Genomic DNA, 27,902 nt, shown 5'->3' on the forward strand with positions numbered 1-27,902 from the left:
ATAACTTGGCGGTAATACCACCACCACTTTTTAGCAATTTTTTTCTTTATTTTGGGGAACAATAAGTAATATAATAATAAAGCAAAAAATAAACTGTGATAGTTCTATTGTTCTATAACATATGAATTACGTATTAACTTAAAACTTTAGTCCAAATACTTAATATGAATAGTCTAACTGTGTATAGATTTAAATATTTTAATTTATCAGACGAATCTAAAACCCAGTGTGTCCACTACTTTACAGCATCCCGTCAATTAATTGATTCACCTTTATGAAGTCTTTGAGATTAGTCATTTAAGACTTGATATCACATGTCGTTTTACAAACACTTCCCCTTGCATACAATATATTATTTAATATTTTACATTGCCTTGTACTAACCTAGTAGAGTGTATATAACTTAGTAATTTAGAAACTTTTTGTTTTGCAAGTTTAAAATATCACAGGAATGTAATTAATTTATGGTCTTTCTCAATGAAAGCATTTATGGGAGTAAATTTTGAGCAGTATTGTATTTTTAGCAAGCTTTTGATATTTAATTGTCAAAAAGTAATATTTTTTGTAAATTGCAACCCCATTGTAGACAACAGGATGTCGTTATTTTTTGCGTCACTAAAATTAAACTTGAATATTAGTCGTCAAAATTGATTTAAACCATTTATGTAATTTTGAAAATATACGGAGTTAATATTGGCTATTCATTAAACTGCAGTCATCTTTAAATTGTTAGTAAAATTATGTGTAACAGTATTTTACGATAGTTCCGACTCCTTGAAACTGATACTAACAACTTTTTGTCATGTTACTGATTACTAACAATTTAAACCTTCATAATGTAGCTATATTTTTATCGGTAACGATCAATAACAATTTTCAGCGACCTGTATTACAACTAAAAGTTTCAAATAAAAATTGAAGTATCAGTAAATACATGAAAAGTACTTTTACAAGCTTTTATAGTCTTTTTATTGCTTTCTCGCACTGTAGATACGAATTATGAAACATTTTTTAATAACTGGAACGATCAAAGAGTAAGTAAAGCGTATTCGGTTTACGAATGTGTGAGGTAAATAATAATTTTATAGCATTATTCCCAGACTTTAATAGCCGCTCGAACTTTGTCTGAAGTCAAATAATAAAATAAATATGTATTACGTAACAAAACAAACAATTTACTTTTTTTTTAATCTATTTTAAGCAACACTTATCTGTACTATATTCTTAACACCAGGCTAAAAAACAACAACGAAGTAGTAAACAATGGAATACATGTTCAATGGCGTAAAAGGAATTTATCACTTCCCAACGAGGCGTACTCAATCTTTTTGATTGAACTCCAGCCCATACACGAACCGGCATCAGTATTAATGTACGCTGTCAAAAACACAATGAAATCATCATAACAGTATCGTCCATTTTAAAATAAACAGCTTAATCAAACCTTCTATGAGATTTTATCATTTTTTTTTTTAAATAAAACCTTCGTGCTCTTAAATGAGTCGATACTTATTATTGACATCTCGAGCTGTCAATTTATTTAAGAATAAAGGATTTTTTTAGTTTTTTGATTGTAAATATACCGGTGATTGCCATAACAAAAATTATATTGTTTAGCTTTCTATAACAACCATTTTAGTTTTCATCGTGTCTTAGTTTAAATTTCACCCTAATACACGTTAAATATTAACAAGACAAGCAATCTTTTCTAAGACTACCCAAAAAAAAAAATTAACAATTATATAATTATATATCAATCTTCATGTCTTATTATTTATATATCAAAGACTACTTATAAAAATTTTGTTATTGTGAAATAATCCATTATAATTTTTGAATTACTTAGTGATATTTTGTGTGCAGAGAATAATAATATTTTTTAAGTATAACATTGAAATTTCTCTGATAAACCATTTTATAATAATATCTCATAAGGGCTTGATGTTATCACTGTCAATAGCTTTGGTGAGTGTTGTGCCGTATTGTCGATAAATTAAATAAAGTGGCCCATTGATAGGAGAAAGAGAGTAACAATGTGTGAGTCAGTCGTCAACCTTCGGAGGAAAACTAATACTGTTGCTCGTAGTTAAACTATATAAACTTATACTAGAGCTTTGTCTGTTTGTTTAGTCTAAACTTACTTGATATATTTTCCAAAAAAATAATAACAAAGTACTTCTTACTTTATGTTACATAATAAAAATTTATCGATGTTTTAAGTCAACTGTGTTTAAATGTTACCAATATTTTCACATCTGTTAGAGAAAATGTAGCAAAATAAAAAATAAAAAATAAAACATATAACAATTGAAACCTCGAATATATTAAATGTTTATTTAATTGAAATATAATTTCTGGACGTTATTCCAGACCAAACAAATTAGTTAAAAAATAAAATTTACAAAAATTCTTTGATTTGGTAACATATATAAAGAAATGCCTTCCTTCATAGCAAAGTATTATAAATAAAGGTGCCCATTAAATATTATTCTCTTGGAGCTATTTCCACTCGAATCTTGTCCCTAAGAATTATTATTATTCTAATATTCCTAAAAAATGTTAAAACCAAATTTCATACTCGTCTTCCAATATCTGACACAGCGAAATGGAATCTTTGAGCATTCGTTAAAAAGTAATTTTATATGTAGGTACATGATTAAAAAAACAGGTCGCACTACTATTTTAAAGCCTTCATACTTAGATAGAAGCATGTGTGTACAAATCTATTTGACTGAATCCAAGTCTTAATACAAAATTAATAATCTGTTCCTGTTGTAAAAGTAGGTAACTAATTATTAAATATGTAATATATAAACCAATGTATAAAAGAAACAGATAATCTATGAATAGTCGTCACTGTTGTAGTTTGATTATTTTTTGACACCAATAACGAAACAATTTGGAGTTTAATAGATAAATAAGTATTTTGATTGTTTTAGACTAGACACGAAAACGTTGCTCGATGACTGAAAGAAACTATGCTTTGTAGAGGAAAATCAAGCGTCCTCGGTCCTGGTTTGAAATATTGTCTCATTTCACACATGATGAAAAGCTTTTTCTGGGCTAATGAAGATTTGCCGCCCAAGATAGGCAATTTGCTTTGGAGCGTTGTAATATTAACCGGTAGGGAGACTGAAAATAGTTTATTTATCTAAATTGATTTTTGTTTAAATATCTACTTAATAATGTCTCAAGTACTTTTTATTTCAATATAATTATTTATTCCAACAGAAATACATGTAACAAACTTAAAAGTGATTTTGTTGTAAAACTTCTCAGAATTCATATTATTTTTAAATATTGCAACATCATTACAAAATGTCCGACGGTAAATGCCAAAGCGAACTTATTGAGCCGCCTTGCGCAAAGAAAATTAAAAAAGACGAACAAAATGATAACAGTGTAACAGAAACTGATTTGAAATTGAAAGACTTTATTCCAAGCAAGATTTTAAATAATAATACAAATAGAAAATCTGTTTGTGTGCTTGGAAATTTTAGAAACAAAAGTGGTGTGGCGTTAATAATACTCGAGAAAAATGCTTTCAAGGAAGACCACTTAGACAGTAAGGGTTACTTTTCCGAAGATTGTGAGCTTGCGACATTCTTTCAAAACGATATATACGGAAATTTTGAATGTTTCCCGAAACCTGAAATTAACGGTAAGTAATGATATGCAAAGTAGATGAGACGTCATTGTATACCATTTACTTTCGAATCTCAAGGGTTTGTCGTAAAATTAGTCGGTCGTGATGCTAATATTTATTTTTATCATTCCGCATCGTATTTTACGTGTCATATTGTGACGTCACGGTTCCAGTGTTTTAAAGAGCTTTGTTCTTTGGTATAAATTGAATAGATTTTGCTAAATTATGCGTTGATAAAAATATCATTACCCTAATGAGTTCTGGGTATTCAGTGAGTTTGGCTTATTACTCGCTCATATGCTATCTTAATGTGACCTTTAGTTCAATCTATTGATTTCAAATACAAATTAATTTTAAATCTATCCATATGTTTGTCGAAATTTCACACATCAACACGATTTATCGCTAATTAGAGACATTGTTATATTTCGTTATTAAAGATCTAATAATAGTATAATTATATACAGGTGTTAAGACAACAATTATTTACCCGGCCAGTGACAAACACATAGCAAAATTCAGCCGACAACAGGTCCACATTATATTGGAAACTCCGGAATGTTATAATAAATTAACATTACCACATATTGAAAAGGAACAATTTAGATTACAGGTCAGTCAGAACTCAAACATGAAAATCGACATCAACTATTGGAATAAAAAAATTATTTTATGTCATCGTGTGAAAGTTAAATGATATATCCAGGATTTAAACCTGCTATTTCTACGATTTAAAGTTTTCCATTGATTTCGATAAGATTATTTTAAGTAGTTTTCATTCTGACATTACAACACTATTTCTACATATAATAAGATTCGCAGAATAAAAACAATGTTGATTTAACTATTACAGTGGGTATACAACATATTGGAAGGAAAAAGCGAGCAAGACAGAATAATACACAATAATAAATGTGAGAAGGAGGGTTTTGTTTTGGTTCCCGATCTTAAGTGGGACGGTATCACTAAGGAGACACTATATTTGCTAGCTATTGTGAGACAGAGAAATATTAAATCACTGAGAGATCTGAATGAAAATCATTTGCCGTTGCTGAAGAGGATCAGGGACGAGGGGAAGGTATAATACATTATAATTTATCTTATATTATTAATATTTCAAGTTTTGTCTTGTGAGAAAAAACTTATAAAAGTAGTGTGCATACAGAATGGCAATAGGAATTGTAAGTTTAAATATAAAATAAGGGATTTCATATCTTTATATAATTTTTTTGTTATTTATAAGATATTCTGGATATATCTGGCTTTGTCTAATATATAATCTTAATTTCAGAAAGCAATTTTCGATAAATACAAAGTTATCGGCAGTCAATTAAGGATCTATCTACACTACCAACCCTCATTTTACCATCTACACATACATTTCACTTACCTCCGTCACGAAGCGCCCGGGATATATGCTGAGAAGTCACATTTACTCGACACTGTTATCGATAATATTGAAATAATGGGTGATTATTATCAAAAAGCTACTTTACCGTTCTGTAAAGGTGAAATTGATTCACTATTTAATGTATATGAAACAAATGGTTACGTTACTAAGATTCAAACGGACGAACTTATTGATAAATAGTGTTATTGAGTAATTCATTAATCGTAGACAAAATGTTAGTTAAGAATGTTTTGATGGAATTACGCTGTCGTCTGAGAAGTTGTAACGTTTATATAACTACGGATGTAGATTTTAAAAAAGATTGTAATTTGAAAATTTGTATACAATCGAATTGTATTTTAATCAATTATTATGACAATGAGAGAGATAGTTTGTCGTCCATTGAGAGTCTTACCGATTGTTCTGAAGACGAATCAAATGTTTCATGCTCGATACCGATACATGAATTCTGTTACATCATACCAAACTCAATGTCCTGCCTTCAGATTGAGAAAAACACCATATCATTTAGGATATTGACCGAACCAAAGAATGGTGGTAACTTTTATTCTGAATTTCTAACTCCGTTGGAAAATAAAGAAATTAAGATAAGCAAACTGAACATGAACATAAAAGAGTCGGAGGAAGTCAGGATCGTTTGTGGCAACTGTTCCAACATTGTGTCAGATGATTTTGTTAAATTTGATAGAATATTGGAATTACCGACTTCAAATCTGGATATGTCAGAATGGTTTTGCCACGGGCACAGCCATGATAAGGGTATAAGTATAACACCTGAAATGTTAAGACCGAACAAACAAGACTTCCTCTACAGGCTGACCTATTTTGTTGTCAATAACAAGATATTATCGGATAAGATCAATAAGTTTAATTCCAAACGCTCCATCTATCATTGCAATAGATGTTTAGCGTGGCTAGGTATGAAGAATAAGGAGACGGTTAAATTGTACAATTCTGATGTGAAGTTAGAATATGCCAATAACAATATTCATGTCTTCACTCACACCACATCCGTGCAAAATATAAGTACAGACGATTTCATTTACACTATAGAATGTATGATCCGGGAATTCAATCTCGGACTGCAATACACCATGCTGTGTAAAATTGTATTGGAATGTACTATTTCTGCGACAAACAAACAATATCTATTGATATGGGTGATGGACAAGGAGTTGCAAGTATTAAGAAATAGCGAAAAACAGGAATGTCCAGATCAGATTGTACTACAATCGAGTTTTTTAACGAAAATTTTATATAAGATTGAATTGGAATGTAACGATGAGGTTGAAAACTGGTTGGCCGATCCGACAGTTGTTAACACTGACATCTCCAAAACTATGTTCTTCTATGGAATTGAACATTTAAAGCAAATGTCAATGAAAGTACCAGAATCATTCCGATACACAAACGGTTACTGTATAAGTTTCTTAAAAGTTTAATAAATAAAATTATTTGATTTAGATTTTTGAGTTGTTTTTATGTGGTTAATTTTGGTCTTAGCGATAACACTGAAGACAATAGAACAGATCGTCAAAAGTAAGTCATTAAAAAAACTACTCTTTGTAAGTAATTTGTTTTTGCAATAAATATCTTATACCCACATACTCGGATTTTATGGCTGCATGGATGAATATACAACAAAAATACTGAATAAATTTTCCTTATTTCAAAGGCATTACGGGAAAACATAAGGAAATATGAACAATATATTTATCCTTTAATACAACAATAATAAAATATCTTAATACATAACAATTAGTTTAATGATTTCATTTCCTCAACGTTCGATGGAAACCGCAGCTGAGAGATGCCATTGACGATGATGGAGGAATTGAAATACCAGAATATTGCAAAGAACAGCCCGAATAATATATCTGATACCGAGTCAAGGTTATATGGTAGGAAGACAACGATGAGATTATCTTAAAATTACATTTAATACTTATTAATATACACATATTAATACAATTATTTGCTTATACTTTAATATCATGTCTTTAAAAAGGATTTTACAATATTATTCTAATAGAAAAGTAACAAGTTGTGTACACATCTGTCAGCAATTATTGCTGGAAAATATAGGTCAAATGTATTCACACAATAGTCTTCAAATGATGTAATTGATTCCAAAAACCCATGTTCACGGTTGAGAGCAACTCACTTAAATACACATACAAACAAACGGTATTACACAGTGATTGTAAAAATATTCAAGACCTTTATTATATGGAATATAAAGCAATACTAACATGTGACAAATATAAGTCATATTTTTTTATTCTGTTTATAAAAAGGATACGAATAAATATCTTTTCCCAGGGCTCCACCATGTACAACTCGGTCGCTGTTAAATATCTGATGTACCAACTGCTAACTAGCTTGCGAATTCTGTTTATTGAGTCCATGATGGATCCAACGTATACAAATCCTCTTCAAAGCAGAGTAGGAATGTAAATGAAGCTTCGGTTCGCTTCAATTATAAGTCCTTTAGAATGACGATAAATCAAATTATAACACCTCAATGTTGATAATTTTGACGTTTAGCGTCATAGCACCACTGACGGCTGTTTGTTTTTGTATTGGATTCTAGTATATTGGTTTATGTATATAGGAAAAAATATATCTGTTGTGGGGATCTAATGTTAGGGATAAATTTGGGTACACAGTAATCAAAGGCAATATTAGCATAATATATCTTTGAGGGGTTTGTGACTTTATTTAATGTTTCAATAAAGTAATTGTGCCAGCCTTAATTAGCCTTAAATATAAATGTTAAGATAGTCCTTGTCGGGATTTAGCGTATAAAATTACAATTCAATCAGTAACTATAGTACTAAGTATATATTTTTTAATACAATTACATATAGTTTTCCAACGCTCGTGCTATATGAGAATTGAGATAAGTTTGAAAAAGTCATATTTTATAATAATATAGGGATCGATAATGACAAGACGGATTGTATAATAGTGATTTATTAATTTGTTAAGAAGTGACCTTACAGTAATGTTGGTATGAGCCGTATCGAAAGCCTTATAATTATTTTATACACTGGTACAGATTCATTACTTTCATCTTAACAACTATCAAACATAAATGCAGTGTTATATAAAAAATAAAACTCATTTACATCAAGAGGAACGGTCGATGAGATTTTTTTCCTATGAAAAAAAAGCGAGCAAATTATTTACATTAAGTAAGTGCACCCCTCTTAGTCGATCTGTGGCAATGTAAAGTTGCCAGAGCGGTAACATATAAAAGTGCAGCTTTCATGCGATTATCAATATATTTATACATATATGGTAAATTTCTTGTATCAGTCTTATACAAGGCACCGATTATTATTATAATTTGTTTTGTATATCGATTGGCACGATTTATTGTCTGAATAATTTAGAATACTGTTCATAGGAAGCATGCAGACATACATATATATAATTAAATATCTCATAAAAATGTATATAAATTATTTCTTAGACACAATCAATTCCTGATCACATACTAATATAATGTTGAATAATATATTTCGATTACAAATACAATGTATAAGTAAATATAACTATTTTCTATCACATTCACCAACATGCGATGATCCTAGTAGTTTATATATATAGGACAAACCAATAAAAGCTGCCTCGACACCATTAATATAACAGTACTTAGTAGAAAACTTGTTTTAAAACAAAAATACTGAAACAAAACCCCCGCTGCTGCAAAAGAGTTGTTTTAAAATGACATAAAATACATCAACTGTAAGCATACTTTGAAAAGTACAGAAACTCACAGTCGAATGAAATGAAGTGAGATATCAAACAAATTATATCTCAAATTTGAGACCTGTGTTACCACCGCTCAGTTATTTCAAACTTGGGTGTGTTCCCAATGCTCAGTGTCTTATCCGGATGCTCAGTTCTACTCCAAATACTCAGTGTAACCCTGAGCGCCGGTAAATATGACATCTATCCATATCCTGGCGGCCTCGCCGGACGGCGCCATGAGGTAGTAGCGCCTCTGCTTGGTCTTCACTATGAATGTTGTCTGAGGGCTCGGGGACTTGGAAGTGTTCCCATGGTCCAGGTATACTTCTTCTATGACCTGGACAGAAATTAATACATTATTCTATACATATATTATGTTATGTATGAAAATTATGAATTTTTATTAAAAAAAAAAAATTAAGCAAGTATTTTATTTTTTGCAAGAAAAAGTATTGCTTTATGTATCAAATAACTTTTTTCTCTTTAATATTTGCATATAGAGATGCGGCCATTAGAAAGATTTGTTATTTTTTTGGGTTAATTCCCCAATTTTTACAATAGTATTCTTTTTTAATACAGAATTTATTTACACGTGTTGAACCTTCGCCCTCCGGGATGTAGAGTCCCGGTCACTTTGCTAACTGAGCTAAAGTGTCCTTACTTAGTGAATTCAGTATTGTTAATGTTTAAACGTCTCTTAGGATATTTTTTACATCATATTATATATAAGAGGCTTCCACCTACGTACTGACTCATCATGAGGGAAATTGGTACACAACGAATACGTTTATAAGAGGATCTGGGTAATCTTAAGACATTGGAGACACGAATGAACGAGTGAATGGAACGAACTAATGAAGTGAATGATTGAATGTGATTTTTTTATTTACTTGGAAGTAAGCTCCCCCTCTCGGCTTCCTCTCGCTCTTATCCCAGTAGTACACGAATGTTTTCGATTCTCTATCGAAGACAAACCACCTGAAATATTACATTATATAGAAACCATTCATCATCATCATCATCATCAACCTATGGGAGCCCACTGCTGAGCAAAGGACTCTTCTCACATGGAGAAGGCTAGAGCATTAATCACCACGCTTGCTCAAGACGGGTTGACGATTTCAATCTTATAATTTGAAATTATACGACCAGGTTTCCTCGCGATTTCTTATTTGTCTAAATACATAAGTTTTATATATATATATATATATATATATATATATATATGTCAATGTCTAACTTTTGCTAAATGCCCGCGGACGTGTTTGCGGTATATTACCGGAACGATGTTTTAATTTGCATGTATTGTTTGTTCCGGCTGGACCGATTGCCACGAAACTTTCACTGGTATGTAGTTGATGTAATTCGCAAAAACTTATGTTACTTAAAGTGAGAATACTTTATATATATATATAGATTTAAATATCGTGAGATGGATCACCTTTTGGACCAGGTGTGGAATTTCGCCCCCAGTTTGTGTAAATATCCGCGACACGAACTAGACGAGACGCTCACGTAGGGGCACAGCTCGACCTGGTGACCTGGACATCCGTCACATTACCCACCATCCCATATACAAGTAGCGTGGCGGGTAACGATCGAAATACAACTTTGTACAAACTTTATATATATTTATATAAATATAATTATATCTCGTCGTTTTATTGGAATTTATACATTAAATGATACAGCCAAGAAAAGAAATATAGCATAATAATTGTGTGCACCAAAATTCGTAAAGATAGGATTTTCTTTTGTAACTGGCAGAAAGACAATAATAAGTACGTTGAAATTATAAAATACAGTATGCTCCGTATGTGGTGCTGGTGTGACTGTGGAACTTGAGTTAATGAAACTAGAGCCTGAGTGTGTGTGTGTGTGTGTGTGTGTGTGTGTATTTACCAGCGGATTCGACATGTGTCCGTAGATCGAAGTCTTCTCTGTCAACAGGAAGGTACCTGGTGAGAGGTCGTCTCCACTCAGCGGACACACTGACACCCCGACGACTCCGGCGCGGGGCGTTTGACACTTGACATAATTACACACACACATATATATATACATATAGGGGAAACTCCTTGTACATATTAGTCACAGTTAAATTCAGATCATAGCTAATAACTAAGTTTGAATGAAACTAATCTTTTTGGATACTAAGCGTTGTTTATTATTTTGTAGCTACGTAATCTCAGTATGCTAGTACTACATTCTCATCTCGCCCGTGATCGCGATTGCTGTAAAAAAAACGGCCAGCATCTGTGAAGCTTAGTTGAATCTTTACTAATATCAGAGGCAGAAAAATCTACAAGTAAGAGGAGCGGCTACTAGTTAAACAATCTATTAAATAATTACGAAGTTTCCTATACACTAGAAGCTAAATAGACACAATGATTGAGAGGTGAGTTTTAAGGGTGAAACTTACATATGTTGTCTCTGCTGAAGTCCGAGGCGTGACTGAGAGGTCTGCTGTCATCGCTACGCCTGTCCTCCTCGGCGGATTCGGTTCGGGAGTTACGTTGCAGCTACAGAAACACACATACATTATAGGTCAATTACATGTGATTTTCCACCACGACCAGGTTAAGGACATGCGATTTGCTGCCACGTAACATGTGACATTTCAAGTTGTTTCTTGTATATTTTATTACAGGTTTCCATTATGTTAACAATCAAGGATAACAAAGTTGTTGAATACGCTGAGCTTAATTTGTAAATACTTTAGATGTGACATTTGGTTAACGGTATATTAAATATATATATATATATATAATTTTAAATACAAGTTCTTTCTATTATATCGTTCCTGAGTCAATTGACTATCTTTGTTCATCATATCCGCAGCGACCATTGATATTTAGATTTATTATATGTACAAATATAATTTTCACAACATACCTTCAAGTTAATTAACGTATATATGTTTGATATCGTAAGAAAGTTTGAATTCAAAATGTTTGTATTCATTGAAACCATATATTTTTATTATATTTAATATGTATGTAGGTACATTAAATTACTTACTAGCAGAGGTTTAGGATAGTCGAGAGTCGAACGTGTAGCCTTTATTAATGTTATCCACATAGACATAGTGTTGTGGACATTTGGGACACTTTAAAATATTTCGCACATAAATTTTCACTTACTCCGCTTTTATTTACAGCTGTTTGATAAGAATATTAATTATTATTAGAGATAATTTTGTCTGACATATACGTATATGTTTATTGGACTATTTTAAATGACGAATAGTTAGTGACATTTTTATATGGATATGTTCCGGTGTTTGAAATAGAATTATCGGAAGTATTGGGATAAACGAATACAACAAACGTGTTTCAAATTAAGATCGGAAAGATTTTTTTCTACGTATCTCATAAGTCAAAATTAATGGATGATTTATTACTAGTAGAAAATATAACGTAATTCATTTAACACTAGCAAACTAGAAATAATATCGTTAGAGATTTACAATAAGTACGTACTAATAAAGTGTGAAATTTACTAGTTAAATATATAATTGTTTGCATGTATTCGTTCAACAATTTTAATGATCCAAACTTATTAATTTCCCCGGTTACATAAAAATACGATCACAATTAATTCAATATTTAATTATAAATTTTATATACGAAAAAACACAAAATTAGAACTGACGATATCTAATACCAGCAACGTACGTGGGCGCTGATTTTATTATAAATATATTTTAAAGCGGTTGGAAGCGCTTTAATTTACATGTCAAACGTCACATCTTTAAGCTTATGACAGGTGACAGCTGTCAGGGAATTGTTTGAATCGTGTTGATTTAAGATAGGTATATAATATAGAATTATTTACCGACTTTATAGTGTATATCTATTTATAATATTTAGAAATATTAAGTATAATAACTAATATATTTGTGTTATTAACGAGTAACGCATGATAAATAGCCTGATAAGAAATCGTGATTCAACTAATTCTTTGAGATTAGTACATATTTGAGTACTCGAGTAAAACAAGATAGCATATATACACACACACACACAGACACACACACCCACACACACACACACACACAGACACACACACAGATACGCAATTCTTAAAAAAAATGCTCTCCAAATACGATGGCTACCTTACATAGTTTTTAAACCACAAAGACGCGTATGAGCTCACGAAATGATACAAAAGCTAACAACATAATTTTATAAATGTATGGTATGAAGTACATTTATAATCTCATCTATGACATGTGCATGTTGAATGCACTGGGTTTGCTTGCAGAAATCATTTTTATCTGTATCACATATACAATAATGAAATAATTGAAGTCACTTGTACATACGTACTAAAACTATGAGAGATTTTTTCACAGCAACCTATGTACAGACTTAACATTGAACTATTTAAAAATATAACGAAATCATACTACCATTATAAACGCTAAAGTTTGTAAGTATGGATGCATGTTTGTTGATCTTTTACGTGAAAACTACTGAATGTATTTTGATGAAACCTCACAATATTATAGTTTAGTTATCAGAATAAAATATAGGCTATAATTTACGCCGGAGTAACGCATGACAGTTGTATTGTGTAGTGTGTATGAAGTCTCGTGACAGAGAATAGATGTCGCTGATTGTCACAATACCTATAGTTTAAACACACTTTATGTATTTGAATCTGAGCGGACGGAGTCGCGGCCGAAAGCTAGTGTTATATGTAATAAATTAAATATATGAATGTTACGTTAATAATTGCGCCAAGCTCTTGTAGCTATATAATTATTACAGTTAATGTTTTACGATATTTAAACATATTCATAACTATATCATATCTCTGGTAAGTTATGACCTAACGCGTATGTTCGCGAGACAATAAAATTATTACGATCCTAAACACGTTTCATTTAGCGTTTTGCGTTCAAGATCACGGATGGGTATTATTTATTTTGTACATTTTAACCAACTTCAAAAGAGGTGAGTGCGTATAAATATATATTTTATGCGTACAATGTATTCCTTGTATATAAAATTTTTATTGCAATGTTGTATAATTTTTATGTGAATTTATTTTAAATCTCACCATCACATCTTTATAACATCAACGCTATTTAAATTTATGTGAACATTTTTATAAACTTGTCATTTAACGACCGCGTAATTATTTCTCTAAGAGAATTTCTGGCAAAATGTATTATGACTTTAGCAATAAAATTAATAGCTCTTATATTAGATATTAATATAACGAAGATTCCTTTCACTTGAACACGAATAGATTTTTTTATTTCATCGCCTCGAATCATTTTTGGAACACTCGATACATTATCGTTATTAAAAGTTTAGAAAAAAAAAATAATTTCTTTTTATACGTGTGATGTGTATATAATTTTTTTTTTGCGGCGAGAACATTACCGCGTCACATTCAGCCAACGTCGGTACAGAATTTTAGGGACGGTTTTATGTAACACCTTAATATGCTTTCGTTTAAAGGAACATGTGTACGGCTGTTGAATGATCCGGCGTGTTTAAAATAAAACAAACGATATTAATATACATTTAGTATGAGCTATATATCTGTGTACACTTTGACATCATACGTTGAGTATTGTGTTATAACGAGATCAGTGGTAACGCAAAAATTGCAGAACCTAAGAGACGTGTATAATAATTGAATGATTATTGAGAGTTTTTTTTTTGTTGGTTTCATCCGTTCAGAAACGTGCAAATTATATTATGCCAATGTCGTTTAATGGAGGAGATACGAACAGAGATTGTCTTATATTAAGTCACAAAATTTTTTTATATTACAATAGAAAGGTCATTCGTTATATTTGACGTTTAGTGACATTACACACATTGAGGAATTTTCACGGATTGATGTGTTGTGTGCCTGTGCGTGTGCGTGTGCGTGTGCGTGTGTGTGTGTGTTAAATTCTAAGTTAATTCCTTCATATATTTCTTTTATAAAAAGGGATACAAAATAATAATTTCACGTATTAATATTGCAACGAAAAAATATTTAATACATATTTAAAATATGACTTGATGCTTAGTATAAGTTACGAAATATTATCGAGACATTTTCGTTCAAAATTGTCTTTCAATCACGATTCTAATCGAAAATAGAAAAGAATTCAGAAGCGGGTGCTCAAACGATAGCTATTTTTGCTCCGATTCTAAATACATCAATCAAATAACATCGGAAAATCAGAATGGATAATATTTTATCACGCATTCGTCCGAAATACTCCGACTTTCGTCTCCATGACAGATAACTCAATGCGATAGTACAATAAAATGTATAATGAAATTTCGAAATGCCTGTAAATATGACTCGTACCAAACGATTTCACGGATAAAATTTACGACAATAGCGTCGTACGGAAATATTCTCGGACTTGAGACAAAAAAAAACTATTTTTTATACCAGAATCATTCTCATACAGATATGCATGTGGAAAAGCCAAGCGCGATTTGATTTTTAAAATCATAATACTAAGAGTATCTGACACTGATATCCGAGTATAAGATCGCTTTTGGATGACCGACATGACCGATTGGATGAAATTTTTTTGATAACAATTTTTTGTAGATTTATTAAATAAAAAAAAAACAAAATCTAACTTCAGAGGTTCGTAATCCACAAATAGCAGAACATTTTAAATTGAGATTTCCAATAACATTATTATTGGAGAGCAAGACAATTTTCGTTGGTCATAAACGTCCGCAAAAATATATTACTTATATATATATGTCTGTCTGTGTTAGTGTTATTTCGTATTTTACACATAATTTCACATCGTCCGAAGCTATTCTTTAGTGAGCGCCATGTCCACGTCTTCCGCGTTTGGAGAACAGTGACGCACCCGACTTACAAGCAACGGAACAGCAGAGCGTTATTATATTTATGTTACTGGCCCACGTGTGTATTGTTTACAGATGTTATAGTTGGATTATTTTTGATTTCATCGTGGGAAGGACGGCTGGGAGTTCTTGGTTTGTAAAACCTGTTTGTTGTCTTGGTTTGGTGATATAATAAATAGCCTTTCGCTGTCTAAGCTGTAATGGGTTCAGCTCGGATGTAGACATACTTTTTTTGCTGACGTTACAGTCTTGATTAGTAAGAAACTTACTAATGTCATCAAAATTAAATTACTCTTTTTTTTTCTTAAATGATCCAGATGTATTAAAAGACTCACTAATAGTACACTTAACACACGTTTGTATTCACACTACATACGAAGCGTTTACCGTTTCCGTTTTCCCAACCAAAATCAAAACTGTAATATGCGCAGATTTTCCAATGAAAAACTTTTGACCTTCCGTAAGTCATGAAAACCTTTGGTAAGCACACAAGTGATTTATGGTAATTGTTAAACATTAGTTTAATTGTCTGCTCGTCTTTTACTACGAACATTAATTAAGAAATTCTCGGATGTTGGCATTGATCTTGCTAGAGGAGTGACGCGTCATAGGAATGTCTGCTGGTACTAAATGTTCTTAAATGTCCATCGTCGCAACGAGGAAGAGGGGAATGACAATAACTCGAGATAACTTCAGCCAGAGGATAAAATTATTTTAAGGATGATATAATCTGACGAGGATCCCGCTCAGACTTCCTTGTTTCCACACAACATATATTTTTCTAATTGTAAGACAAAAGTTTTATTAGAATTTATATCATTCTCGCAAACAAAAATAGACGAAGGGATTTCGATAAAATTTACAGTAATGGATAAAGCATATATTTGTTGCAAATTTTAATAGTTTTGAAAAAATATGACAATACTGATTTAATTGCATGGAAAAAGACGTCATGAAAATATAAAATTAATTTTAAAAAAATTTACAAGTCTGGTAGAGTAGAGACAAGATTGCTCCTCGGTTGCAAATGTTAAATAAGAAAGAATTTAAAAATTTATGTCTATTTGAGAGTTATCTCTGAAATAATAATTTGATTATGTACGTTTAAATTTAATTTAAATTGCAATATATTCCGTAAGATTTGTATAAAAATTTCAATCTAATATATATTTACGATCACAAATATCCGATCGCGTAGCAGTAACCGAAGCACTTGTACTGGGACTAGTTAAAAACGGGTTCAATAAGGTATAAGTTAAAGTTACGGTTCAGAGGTTAACCGATAGCACAACACGATCGTCTCCACACTCGCGTACGGACGTACTAATTGAAATTTTTATTTTAGTTTACGTGAACGGTGGGCGGTACCGAATATATATATATATATATATTGAAATGATATTATTGTATTCTGAATTTTAAGGTATGTAATAATAAGGATTAATTTCACATGAAAAATATTAACAATATTAGTGTTGATTTCGTAAGTGCATGTGCATGATATGACAAAACAAAAATTTTTATTCATTTTATTCAACATTATGTAAAAACATCATTATTTTAGTCGTATATAAAATTTTTTGTGTGAAGTTTACAATTAATTTATTATTACAGCAAATGTACTTACTAATGAGATCTAAGATTTTCGCGAGTATTCATTTAAATGAAACTAGTATTATTCGGATTTACTACGCGGATTTTATTATTTAAAAACTACATAATCCCGACGTTTCGGTAACTTTGCAGCAACCGTGACCACGGGCAGACGAGCAGACGACGAGACACGCCTCGTCTGCCTCGTAGTTTTTAAATAATAAAATCCACGTAGTAAATCCGAATAAAACTAGTTTCATTTAAATGTACTTACTTTTCATGTAACAAAGGTATTCGCTGTATAATGTACTGCTATTTTACAGAGACTAAAAATTTTATCACTCTTTAATTTCCTAGTAGTAGTATTCATGGTACTACAAGTACATGTAATGATTACGCTCGTTACTTATTGATGAAAAAAATTAATTATATATAAAATTATGTTTATAGTGTAAGTTGATGTATAGAAAAATGTGCTAATAACTATAATTAGATATTTCACTAGATTTTTTTTGAGGGTATTCTTAAATAAAAAGGTACGCTGATACTTGTTCGGTATTCAGTACCAGGTTAGTAACTGAATCGATTTTGGTGTAATTTTTTAATAGGAATAATCTTTTAACCGGGATATATATATATATAATGACATCCGTTAAGTCATTGTAAGCTGAAATAGATTATAAGTCTTAACTATTTTTGGTTGTAAAATATAATTTGTCACCCTCAGACGTATGTCCCGGAAGCGGTTACAATACGCCGCGTCCGGTCTAAATATAACGCCTTATTAAAAGTATTTCTTCGAAGCTTTCACTTATTTCGGAAGCTTTTTGGGTGGTATCAAATTTTTGGCTAGCTATAAGCTATAGTATTCTTTAAATATATATATTTTTGACGCTTAAACTTTGAAAATTGTTTACATTTTTTATCTTGTTTCGCTGTACTCACTATACATACGAGGGGTGATCAATAAGTAATGATAATCGAGTATTTCTAGAACGCACAAAACCCCAAATTATTTTTTTTCTGCTTGCTTATTTATCCACTAGTTCAGCTTCAAAAAATTGTATAAATAGGACACCATTACCGGAAGATACATTCATTTGAATACGAACTGTCGAAGAGAAAACATCAAAATGGAGGAAAATGAAATAAGAGCTGTCATCAAGTACCTCTGCTTGAAAAAAATGTCTACCAAAGACATACACAGCGACTTAGAGGAAACATTGGGGGAGTCTGCTCCTCCATATTCCACAGTCGCACGCTGGGCAAAGGAATTTAAGCTGGGCAGAACCTCCACTGAAGATGAACATCGCGAAGGACGCCCTTCCACGTCCCTTACTGGAGAAAACGTAAAAAAAGTGGAAGATATCGTGTTGGCCGATCGAAGGGTGACCGTAAGGCATGTAGCTGAGGTCACAGGGATCTCCTATGGCAGCGTTCAAAAAATCATTGTCAACGAAATGCATATGTAAAAGGTCTCTGCGCGTTGGGTGCCGAGAATGTTAACCGACGAGCAAAAAAAGAAACGAGTCGACATTTCGAGGGTGAATCTTCAAAAGTTCCAGGCCGATAAGGAAAATTTTTTGTCGCGTTTTGTGACCATGGACGAGACCTGGATCCACCACTTTGATCCCGAAACCAAACAACAATCAATGACTTGGAAACGAGCTTCCTCACCAACGCCGAAGAAATTCAAAGTGTCAAGTTCAGCGGGAAAGGTTATGGCGTCTGTTTTCTGGGATGCAGAAGGAATTATTATGGTAGAATATTTGGAAAAGGGGGCCACTATAACAGGCTCTTACTACGCAGACCAAATAAGAAGATTGCGAGAGGCTATTAAGTCAAAAAGACGCGGTAAACTGCGCGCTAGAGTGCTGTTTCACCAAGACAACGCCCCGGCTCACAAAGCCGCAGTTGCGATGGCTGCCATTGAAGAAATGGGGTTCGAACTGCTCGAACACCCTCCCTATTCGCCAGATCCAGCTCCCAGTGACTTCTACCTCTTTCCTCGGCTCAAAGAACATCTCCGGGGCAACAAATTTGAGGACAATAGTGAAGTGATGGCCGCAGTAGAGGCATTTTTGGAGGGTCAAGACAAAGAATTTTTTTCTAAGGGAATCATGGGCTTAGAAAAAAGATACACTAAATGTATTAACTTGTTAGGAGACTATGTTGAAAAATAAAATACTTTTTTTTATCTAATAGTTCTGTTTCATATTGATTATCATTACTTATTGATCACCCCTCGTATATAAGAATATACTGAGTAGTAAAAATAATATTATAGCCTATGTAACTCACCTCTTCTATCGACGATGACAGGAAACCAGAACTGAAATAGAAAAATACGCTATTACTATTTATAAGCCTGTTATGCTATGAATAGTTTGTATGGACGTCTGTATGTATGTGTGTTTGTTTCTCCGTCACGCTAAAACTACTAAACGGAAATTGATGAAACTTTACAGTAATGTTGCTTAGACATTAGAAAAGGATATAGGTTACAATTTAACCCGGAATTCAAAGTAGTTTCCACGGGGTTAAGTTACAACAGTTGTATTGTGTTTAATGTCACGTGACACAGTACAGTTGTCGCTGACAGATGGTTACCATACGCAATAATAGTATATATTTTTACGCCTAATTATGAAATAAACTGGACGAAATAACGGGCGGAACAAATAAAGACTGTGATAAAAGCAGTTACTGTAGAATATAAGGCTTAAACCTATTTTCTAATAAATTTCAATGACAAATAAATAAGCAATAAATTACCACGAACTTAGTTTATAAGAAAACATATGAAATATAAATAAATAATAAGTTTGCTGTCATATAAGTGCTGCGGGTAGTTTGAGTTTTTGACAACTAAACAGTTAAAGTTTGACATTAGAACTAGGGTTGCGCTAAATGAGTTTAATCGGATACGAATATTCGGATTGTCTCGAGTTAAAACTGTAAGTGTGATGGTAAATAATGCTCTCGTACTAAGCACCTTACATATTATATTACAAAAATATACATACCAACACAATAAATGGCTTTTATATCTCTCCATGTTGTATATATTTTTTATAGAACTGGTTGTAATTTTTTTTTATTGTTCTAGATACTTTTGGACGGATTCCGATGTTACTGGTGCCAAATATTTAAAGATTTTTTGATCTTGGAGGGGTTAAATAAATACTATTTCTTGGAATAAATATATATATATTATTAATTACTTTATTTAAAACTATATTCTGGAATATAAATTATTTTAAAAGTCATGTGTATATGTTTACGCTATTAAAGTATTTTTAATACGACACTATACGGAACCTAAACGAAAACCATGAGTTTGAATGTATGTATGTATGTCACACAAAACTTGCTGAACGGATTTTTCTCGATACTCGCATCTCGTCTTCTCAACACAATTATTTAATATAATAGACATTAATATGAGACTATTTTGTGTATCAGTAAACGTACCATGAGTTCGCATTGACGAACTAAACGCGGACAGTTGGCTGTATTTACTTATATAGTTACGTTGATTCTATTTAAGGACGAAATTAAAATAACTGGGTAAGATTTAACGATCAAAGCTATAATAGATAACTAAAACACATAAAAAAAAATAAAGATTGCTGGCAATTAACCGAAACGTCGGGAGTACGTGGTTTGAAATAATGAAAAAAAAAATCGCGTAGAAAATCCGAAAATGTTAGTTTTATTTCAAAGACTCGAAAAAGTCTTAGATGTAAATATTCCAATGTTTTCTATATAGATTTAATTTATTTTAATTGTATTATTTCATATATTCACAGCATCCAACTAAATGTACCACTGTAAATGTACCACTAGCAACAATTACGTCTGAAAAAAAATCACTTAAAATTTTGTCACAAAGTTTCATAACTGTGGCGGAACGACAAAAACATACACGCGACTAAGCACGGACTAGACTGTGAGGCCGGAAGTTTGTATTACACTATATACAGGATGCTTTTCATATTACAATCAAGGAAAACACGTTCAGGAACGATGGAATTAATGAAATTGAACACACTGTGTCTGCATTAAAATTGTTTTAAACTAACGTTATATTATTATTGCTTATGTACTATTGACCTTCCAACCTGACCTGTGACCTTCGGTTATCATAACCATGCCTTACTTAATCTTAATTCACGATACATTTGAAATTATTATTCTGAGCGAAACGTTACCTAGCCACAGTGTTCATTATCGATTGATTTGCAGAGCGCAAAATAAATTAATGACAAACAGATATAACCTCTATTACATAAAACATAAGGTTCACTTTAGGTTTGATAAGAATGTTATTATTTGATAAACTATGATTAAATAAAATTAATCAAAAAACCGTCGACCGGGAACACGAAAGTTACATCGAAATCCGTCCATCCGAATCAATATCACGTAAAAATTATATTATGTATGTATGTATGTATGTGTAATCACTAGCCCGCGACGCGATCGTATGTAGCGGCGGTCCTGCTATCACTGATAAGGTAACGCGGAGCAGAATGTTATCTCTGAGGTTAGTGACTAGTGTATGTAAAACTGGTATTAGTATATATATATCAGAAGATTTGATCGGAAATCTATATTTGATACTATCCGTCAATTAGTGTCAGTGACATCTTAACGTTTCTAAGTATAAAAGGATTCTGTATACCAAAATGTGAAAAAAACTTATCATTATTTCTAAAACCATTAATTAGTAAATGAAAAATATAATTAACTAAATTAAGTAAATAATAAAACAGAATAATTCGAATGGTATGAGTTTTTGGGTTACCTCTCTTCGTATATTGTAGAGCTGGTCATGTTGTAGTCAAAGCTGACGTCTTCGTTTCCGAACGTGCTGTTAGGGCTGTCGAACTCACAGGCCAGGTTGGCGGCTGTCAAGCTGACAGGTGTCAGGCTGACAGCCGTCACGCTGACAGGGGACTGCCGCGTGTCAGGTTTCTGGTCCTTGGCGCGCTGGTCCCACAGCTTCTTAGTTTCGTCTTGCACTCGTTTCTTTAATTCGGATATTTTCTCTCGTTCGTTTTCGATCATTTGACAGCCTTTGGGGATGAAAATGTGTTTTTTTTTTATGTAACAAAGAAATAAAACTATGTTTTGAGTAATCTCAGATGAATTTGGTTATTCATAGATCCATGAATATTAAACTTACGGTAAAAAAGATTTGCTTTGTAACATTATTGTGACCTTCTGTTATTTTAGTTTATGCTATGACGTCACTGATTTGTCTATGTTAGGGCCTCGTTATCGAGAAAGTTTGGCAATAAAAAAAATATATCTCTATGAATAAAGCCTCTATAGTACAAACCTTTTTCCTCGAGCATTTCAATTCTCTTCCTCTCAATCTCCATGAGGCTGTCCAGGGTTCTCTTGCCGAGGGTGTTGACGTCGGTGTCGCTGGGCAGTATCGGAGCGTCGATGGTGACCTTGGAGATCCTGTCGATGTCATCCTGGGATGGAATCTTCCCGGAATCCGTTATCTTCTGGTAGTCGACCCTCGTGGGCTCGTCTCCACAGCTCTTCCTGTGCAGAACTTTCAAATTCTCAACCTTGAAGGTAGTTTCTTCTATCACGGGTTGCTTGTCGGGTGAGAGTGACTTGGACTTGTATTTATTGTCCGTTGTCTTGTTATTCTTGACGTATCTGTTGCCCGTCTCCTCCGGCTTGTTCTCTTTGTTCTGTGTCTCTTTCCGTTTCAGCGAATCCTTCTTAATGATCTTGCCCAACGCGGCGAATGTTGGTATCTTTGACGACGAATTGCTCTTCAGCGGTACGTTCTTGCGTTTCGAGTTCTTCAGACCGCTGTGATTGTCTGTCGGGTTATCTGCTTCTATGTTGTCATTGTAGAAAATATTTTCGTTCAGACTCTGCGACATGAGGTCGACCTTCTCTGCTTTTTTCTTCTTCCGTTTCAGCGAGTCGAAGTTCCTCTCCCAGAAGCCTTTCTTCTCTTTGGCCTTGTAGGGGCTGGTCACCGGGTCGTCGAGGTCAGCGACCCGTCTCTCTATGTCCACTATCATAGACTGGGACATCCGATCGATCGACGTGAACTTTTCCTTCAGCTGCTTCGCATGGTCCACCAAATCGTCGTCGTCTGATGTTTGCGGCGAGTAACCGAACTCCCCCGACTTCGCCCGTGTCTGGTCTGTGTAGAAGGCGCTGTCTGGAGACTGCGTCCGGTCCTCGTTGAGTCTGGTGACTATCGGCTTCAACTCTTGCTCTATGATCTGAACTTTGCCAGTGAGGTGTTCCACTTCATTCAGTAGCTTAACATACTCCGCTTGCAGGACCTTCGTTTCCTCCACAGCGGACGTGAGGTTGTCGTTCGCTTCCGACTTCAATGTTAGTATTCGAGTTTTTTGCTCATCTATTTTTTTTATCAATAAACTTAGCTCGTTCTGTACGTCCTCTCTATTGGAGAGCCTGGAGCACAAAATATTAATAGGAGATAATTTCAAATACTACTGGGAATTTTTTATTGTTTTAAGCAATGCAACATAAAATGTTGCCAAAGCGCAAAACTATCGCTCACCAGTTAGATACAAGCTACTATTATTTAATCTCTAAGCCTTACTTTTACAGGATTTTTCTATGGAGAATATTGGTTCATATATACGATATATCGACTTACAACTCCGATTCTTCTTCCAGCTGTGTGAATTCCAGGTCCTCGTATATCCTGGTTTCATTCTCCAGTATATCTTGAGCGTTCTGAAGTTCTTCCAAGGTCGCTTTGTTGTCCTTCAAATCCATTTCTAACCTGATTATCGATTTGACACAAATTAATATCTGAATGTAATGTGTGTTATTGTTAAGGCGTTAATAAAATAGGACATGTTCAATTAACAGGTAAGAAAACATTATATATATATGTACAGGGCGTATATTTTGTTGATCATAGACAAATCTTGAGTGAAAAAATATATATATTAGAATTGTGTTTTAAATAATGTGATAATATTGACATAAACACCTGAACCTAAATAGATATCAAAACCTAAATAGATATAAAATGAGATTTACACCAAATTATATATATACAGGGTGTATGGAACGGCAGCCACAGTGCTCGGGACTAGACACCAAACAACAAACTAACTTTTCAACTTTCATGGTAGCTATGTCAACTCTATCTCTCATCTCTTTCTGGCGAGCTTCCTGTTTGTCCTTCAACAGTCGTATATCTTCTTCTATCTTCTTAATACTGTCCAGTAACTCTGTCTTCTTCTTCTGTTCTATATTCAGGATGGCTATCTCTGAATCATATTCACCTTTAATTAAGGCTTTTTCCATTTCCAGCTAGAAATAGAAAATAATTCGTTTAATGCAATAATTTAAAAAAATACTTAATCTGTCATGATAGGAGGACTGAATAATAGCATTATCAAAACATAGTATATCACTAAATTCATGTAACTTTTTCTATGTGTTGTTAATTTTTTTTCTGTCCATTAATTTCATCTCATTTGTTACTATTTGCCACATCTCTAACAGCAGATCCGCTAATGCCTACCTCTCTCAAGATGTCGTCCTCCTGGGACCGTATTTCTGTCATTTTGCACTTCACGTCGTGGATCTGTGCCATCAGTTTTCGCCTCTCCTCTTTAAGATTTTCGTATCTAGACTTCAGATCCTCAGCGCTCTCATATATGACACTATCTATAGAATTCTCTTCTATATCTATAGACCTGAAGACGTCTGCCACACCCTGTATCTTGTCCCTCTTGTTCAGATCGTTCTCGAATTCCTCCAGCTCCGGTATGTCCGCCATCAACTCTTTCTTGACGTCGTCGAAGCTCTTGTTTTTGGTCATCAGCTTGTCTTCGTCCCTCTCGACCTTGGAATGTCTGAGTTCTATATCGTTGGTGATATCCAAGTCATCTATCATGGGTATCTCATCGTCTAAGCTCAATTTCTCCTCGATGCCGTTGCAGCTGATGCTGCCGGCTGTCTCGTTGTGAACGGCTTCTGTTTTAGCGTCCGTCGGCGGGAAGATGAAATATTGTGGTGATGGTAGGTTTTTGTGTGCGAAACTCGTCTTTATTCTTGTTCTGGGGCTCTGTGTGTTTGGGGATTTAGGTTTAATGCCCATGTTGTTCTTCAGATAGACGTTTTCGTAGGGGCTGCTTATGGGTGACGTGTTCTGGCTGAGCTTCCTTATCATGACCGGACTGGACAATTCCTTGTCGGCGTCTTCGTACAGCGGTATGCCGATTTCGTCCATTCGTCCTATGTTCTCGTAATTCTCCGTGCTGACGACCGGTGTCACGGGTTCGGTTCTCGGCGACTCAAAATTCTCGTAACCAGATACATTCCTTTGGAGCTGACTGTTTGTGTTTTTGTGACTAGTATCAAACCTAGAAATAAATGGAAATACGTTATAAATGTTACATATAATACGACTAACAGATTAAGTTGTTATAATTTTTATATTGGGGATGTTAATGTTTACTCGCCTGTAGTAACCATCGGTTGTCTGCACGAAGTTAGGGTTGTTGACTGTAACACTTCTCGGAAGAGAGCCGTTAGTTATTATCTTGTTGTGAGATCTTTTCTCAGTTGGCGTTATTGGCACCCCTGAAAATATAACAAGCGTTGCCAACTTAACAAGATAGAAAATAATAACAAACACATTACCCTGCTATCAATCAAACATGTAACAGCCTCAGAAATACATATTACGCTTTTAAATAAAATCTTACTTATTCACATATATATGTAGATAAAGGAATAAACTTTATTGAGGTCATGAGAAAATTACGTACAGTAATATAAAAAAGGCGGAGCATTTAATCAATACTTTTCAATAGCTTGTCATTAAAGTTTAGCATAAATTAAAAAAAATCAACTTCCAAGAGATAAGAGATATAAAAACCACGAACAAGAATTCGATACAAACATATATAATATATATTTCAAACAAACAGTGACCAAATGCTTATTTATTATTTACTTACTGACAGACATGTGACCTACAGTTAATTATGTAGCTATCAGAGACACAAGTAATCACACCCTGTGAACGCGCAGCGCGTTTTGATGCTAAGTAAGGAGAACACTTTTTAAATACAATATTTATTTTTTGACATACAAGATATCGCGATTAAAATACAATATCGATGATATTGTCCGTCACGGTTGTGGCTTACGCCTAATCAACGTTAATATTGAGTGATAATACGACCTAGTTGTTTCGAAGATTTCCTTGATACGGTTACTGTTAAGGCTTCAGGATTATAATTGAGTTGAAAATATTGTTATAACAGCTGTTTCTCTCTCTCTCTCTCTCTATATATATGTATATATGTGTAAGTAGCTTTGTTCTCGACTTCGTCCGCGTGTCAGTAATAAGGTTTAGAAAGAAATGAATATTATGGACCCGAATAAAATAGATAATTCAACATGCAGCGCCATCTACCGTGTGCGACTGAACTTTATGCAAAAAAAAAAAACTTTTTATTTAAGTGGAAGAATGCAATTTTGTAATAAATTATAGCCTTTCTGTTACGCTAATATTAAAAAAAAAATATCTGAAGAAAAATCAGTATGTCTATAGATAGGTTTTTTAACAGGATTGTCTGGATAGACACCACGGGGCGATTCTTTTGAGAAAAAATCATTTTAAATACTGTGAATTCCATTCATGTTATAAATAAGGTTCTTCATTGTTATTATTATATTACTTTGGCAGAACAGCCAGCACATCTGATCGATGGCGGACAGCTATCATCAGCCTTAGCCAGCGTGCTGATTGACAAACACCTAATATTATTACTATTTATTAAACAAGCCACATTCTTCTCACCGGAAGTAATCTGCTTCTCGTACTCGGCACACATATTGAGTATTTCTTCCAGGCGCGCTGTTTCCGCAACTTTTTGTTCTTCCTCCTTGACTCTGTCCTGATGAGCCTATAATTACATTTTTTGGGAGTATAAGTGGTAATATCGTCGAAAAACATCGAATTTAATGTTTAAAGTACAAAATAATGTATTTTTTAAAGCAAATTAAGAGATTTTTTGTATAATAAAGAACAAAAAAAATATTTATTCTTAGTCCAAAACACTCAAATTTCTATGCATATTTTTTCTTAATATGCGATTTTGATATTTTTTTAGACTTCTTCAAGACCATAGAATTTTTATCGGATAACAATGAAATTTTTTATATATAAAATATTCAATTTATTATATATTAAATTTAACTTCTAAATAATCACATTGGAAATGTTTATTTCAATTATATGATTAAAACAGTATACGTTTAAATAAAACTAATATTTTTCGAATATACTACGCGGATTTTTATTCTTTAAAAAACTACATAATCCCGACGATTTGAACCACTTGAAGCCTCCCACAGTTCAACAACTACCTGCGATACTACCACACGTGAAGGGAGTTACTGACATAATAGGCAACATCTTGAAGAAGGTTTCCATCAAAACTATTTACAAACCACATAAGAAAGTGAGCCAATTCTTGAGACCAATCAAGAGTAACATTCCTTTACAACAAGCGGGTGTATACAAACTCGATTGTGACTGTGGCTTGTCATACATTGGACAGACGAAGAGGAGCATCGGTACAAGGGTTAAGGAACACAT

At 33.2% G+C, this 27,902-nt stretch overlaps 4 protein-coding genes across 5 annotated transcripts in view; 2 read left to right on the forward strand and 2 right to left on the reverse strand.

Moving 5' to 3' along the window:
- Positions 1 to 3,300: 3,300 nt before the first annotated feature.
- Positions 3,301 to 5,237, forward strand: LOC116775627 (m7GpppX diphosphatase). Its single transcript, XM_032668548.2, has 4 exons — positions 3,301 to 3,661; positions 4,114 to 4,259; positions 4,500 to 4,724; positions 4,938 to 5,237. The coding sequence occupies exons 1-4, from the start codon at positions 3,319 to 3,321 to the stop codon at positions 5,235 to 5,237; spliced, it is 1,014 nt and encodes a 337-aa protein (XP_032524439.2). The 5' UTR covers positions 3,301 to 3,318.
- Positions 5,238 to 5,269: 32 nt separating this feature from the next.
- On the forward strand, positions 5,270 to 6,522 carry LOC116775626 (uncharacterized). The gene has a single exon (XM_032668547.2). The coding sequence runs from the start codon at positions 5,270 to 5,272 to the stop codon at positions 6,497 to 6,499; it is 1,230 nt and encodes a 409-aa protein (XP_032524438.2). The 3' UTR covers positions 6,500 to 6,522.
- Positions 6,523 to 6,760: 238 nt separating this feature from the next.
- On the reverse strand, positions 6,761 to 7,610 carry LOC133319729 (uncharacterized). The gene is made up of 2 exons (XM_061525096.1): positions 7,360 to 7,610; positions 6,761 to 6,934 (listed from the first exon to the last, which is right to left on the reverse strand). The coding sequence occupies exons 1-2, from the start codon at positions 7,463 to 7,465 to the stop codon at positions 6,816 to 6,818; spliced, it is 225 nt and encodes a 74-aa protein (XP_061381080.1). The 5' UTR covers positions 7,466 to 7,610; the 3' UTR covers positions 6,761 to 6,815.
- Positions 7,611 to 8,017: 407 nt separating this feature from the next.
- LOC116775714 (pleckstrin homology-like domain family B member 1) overlaps positions 8,018 to 27,902 on the reverse strand; it is a 46,919-nt gene continuing 27,034 nt past the window's right edge. For both annotated transcript variants that reach the window (XM_061525094.1, XM_061525095.1), the window contains 13 exons: positions 27,102 to 27,207; positions 25,753 to 25,873; positions 24,810 to 25,653; positions 24,396 to 24,595; positions 23,928 to 24,056; positions 22,605 to 23,719; positions 22,068 to 22,338; positions 19,559 to 19,589; positions 11,239 to 11,338; positions 10,719 to 10,844; positions 10,258 to 10,357; positions 9,707 to 9,794; positions 8,018 to 9,153 (listed from right to left, as the gene is read on the reverse strand). In XM_061525094.1, the coding sequence (XP_061381078.1) occupies positions 8,971 to 9,153; positions 9,707 to 9,794; positions 10,258 to 10,357; positions 10,719 to 10,844; positions 11,239 to 11,338; positions 19,559 to 19,589; positions 22,068 to 22,338; positions 22,605 to 23,719; positions 23,928 to 24,056; positions 24,396 to 24,595; positions 24,810 to 25,653; positions 25,753 to 25,873; positions 27,102 to 27,207 (3,414 nt within the window). In that variant the 3' untranslated portion in view covers positions 8,018 to 8,970. The remainder of the gene's footprint in view (positions 9,154 to 9,706; positions 9,795 to 10,257; positions 10,358 to 10,718; positions 10,845 to 11,238; positions 11,339 to 19,558; positions 19,590 to 22,067; positions 22,339 to 22,604; positions 23,720 to 23,927; positions 24,057 to 24,395; positions 24,596 to 24,809; positions 25,654 to 25,752; positions 25,874 to 27,101; positions 27,208 to 27,902) is intronic.

This window comes from Danaus plexippus, chromosome 27, assembly GCF_018135715.1.
Source record: "Danaus plexippus chromosome 27, MEX_DaPlex, whole genome shotgun sequence".
In the NCBI taxonomy this organism is placed as follows: domain Eukaryota; kingdom Metazoa; phylum Arthropoda; class Insecta; order Lepidoptera; family Nymphalidae; genus Danaus; species Danaus plexippus.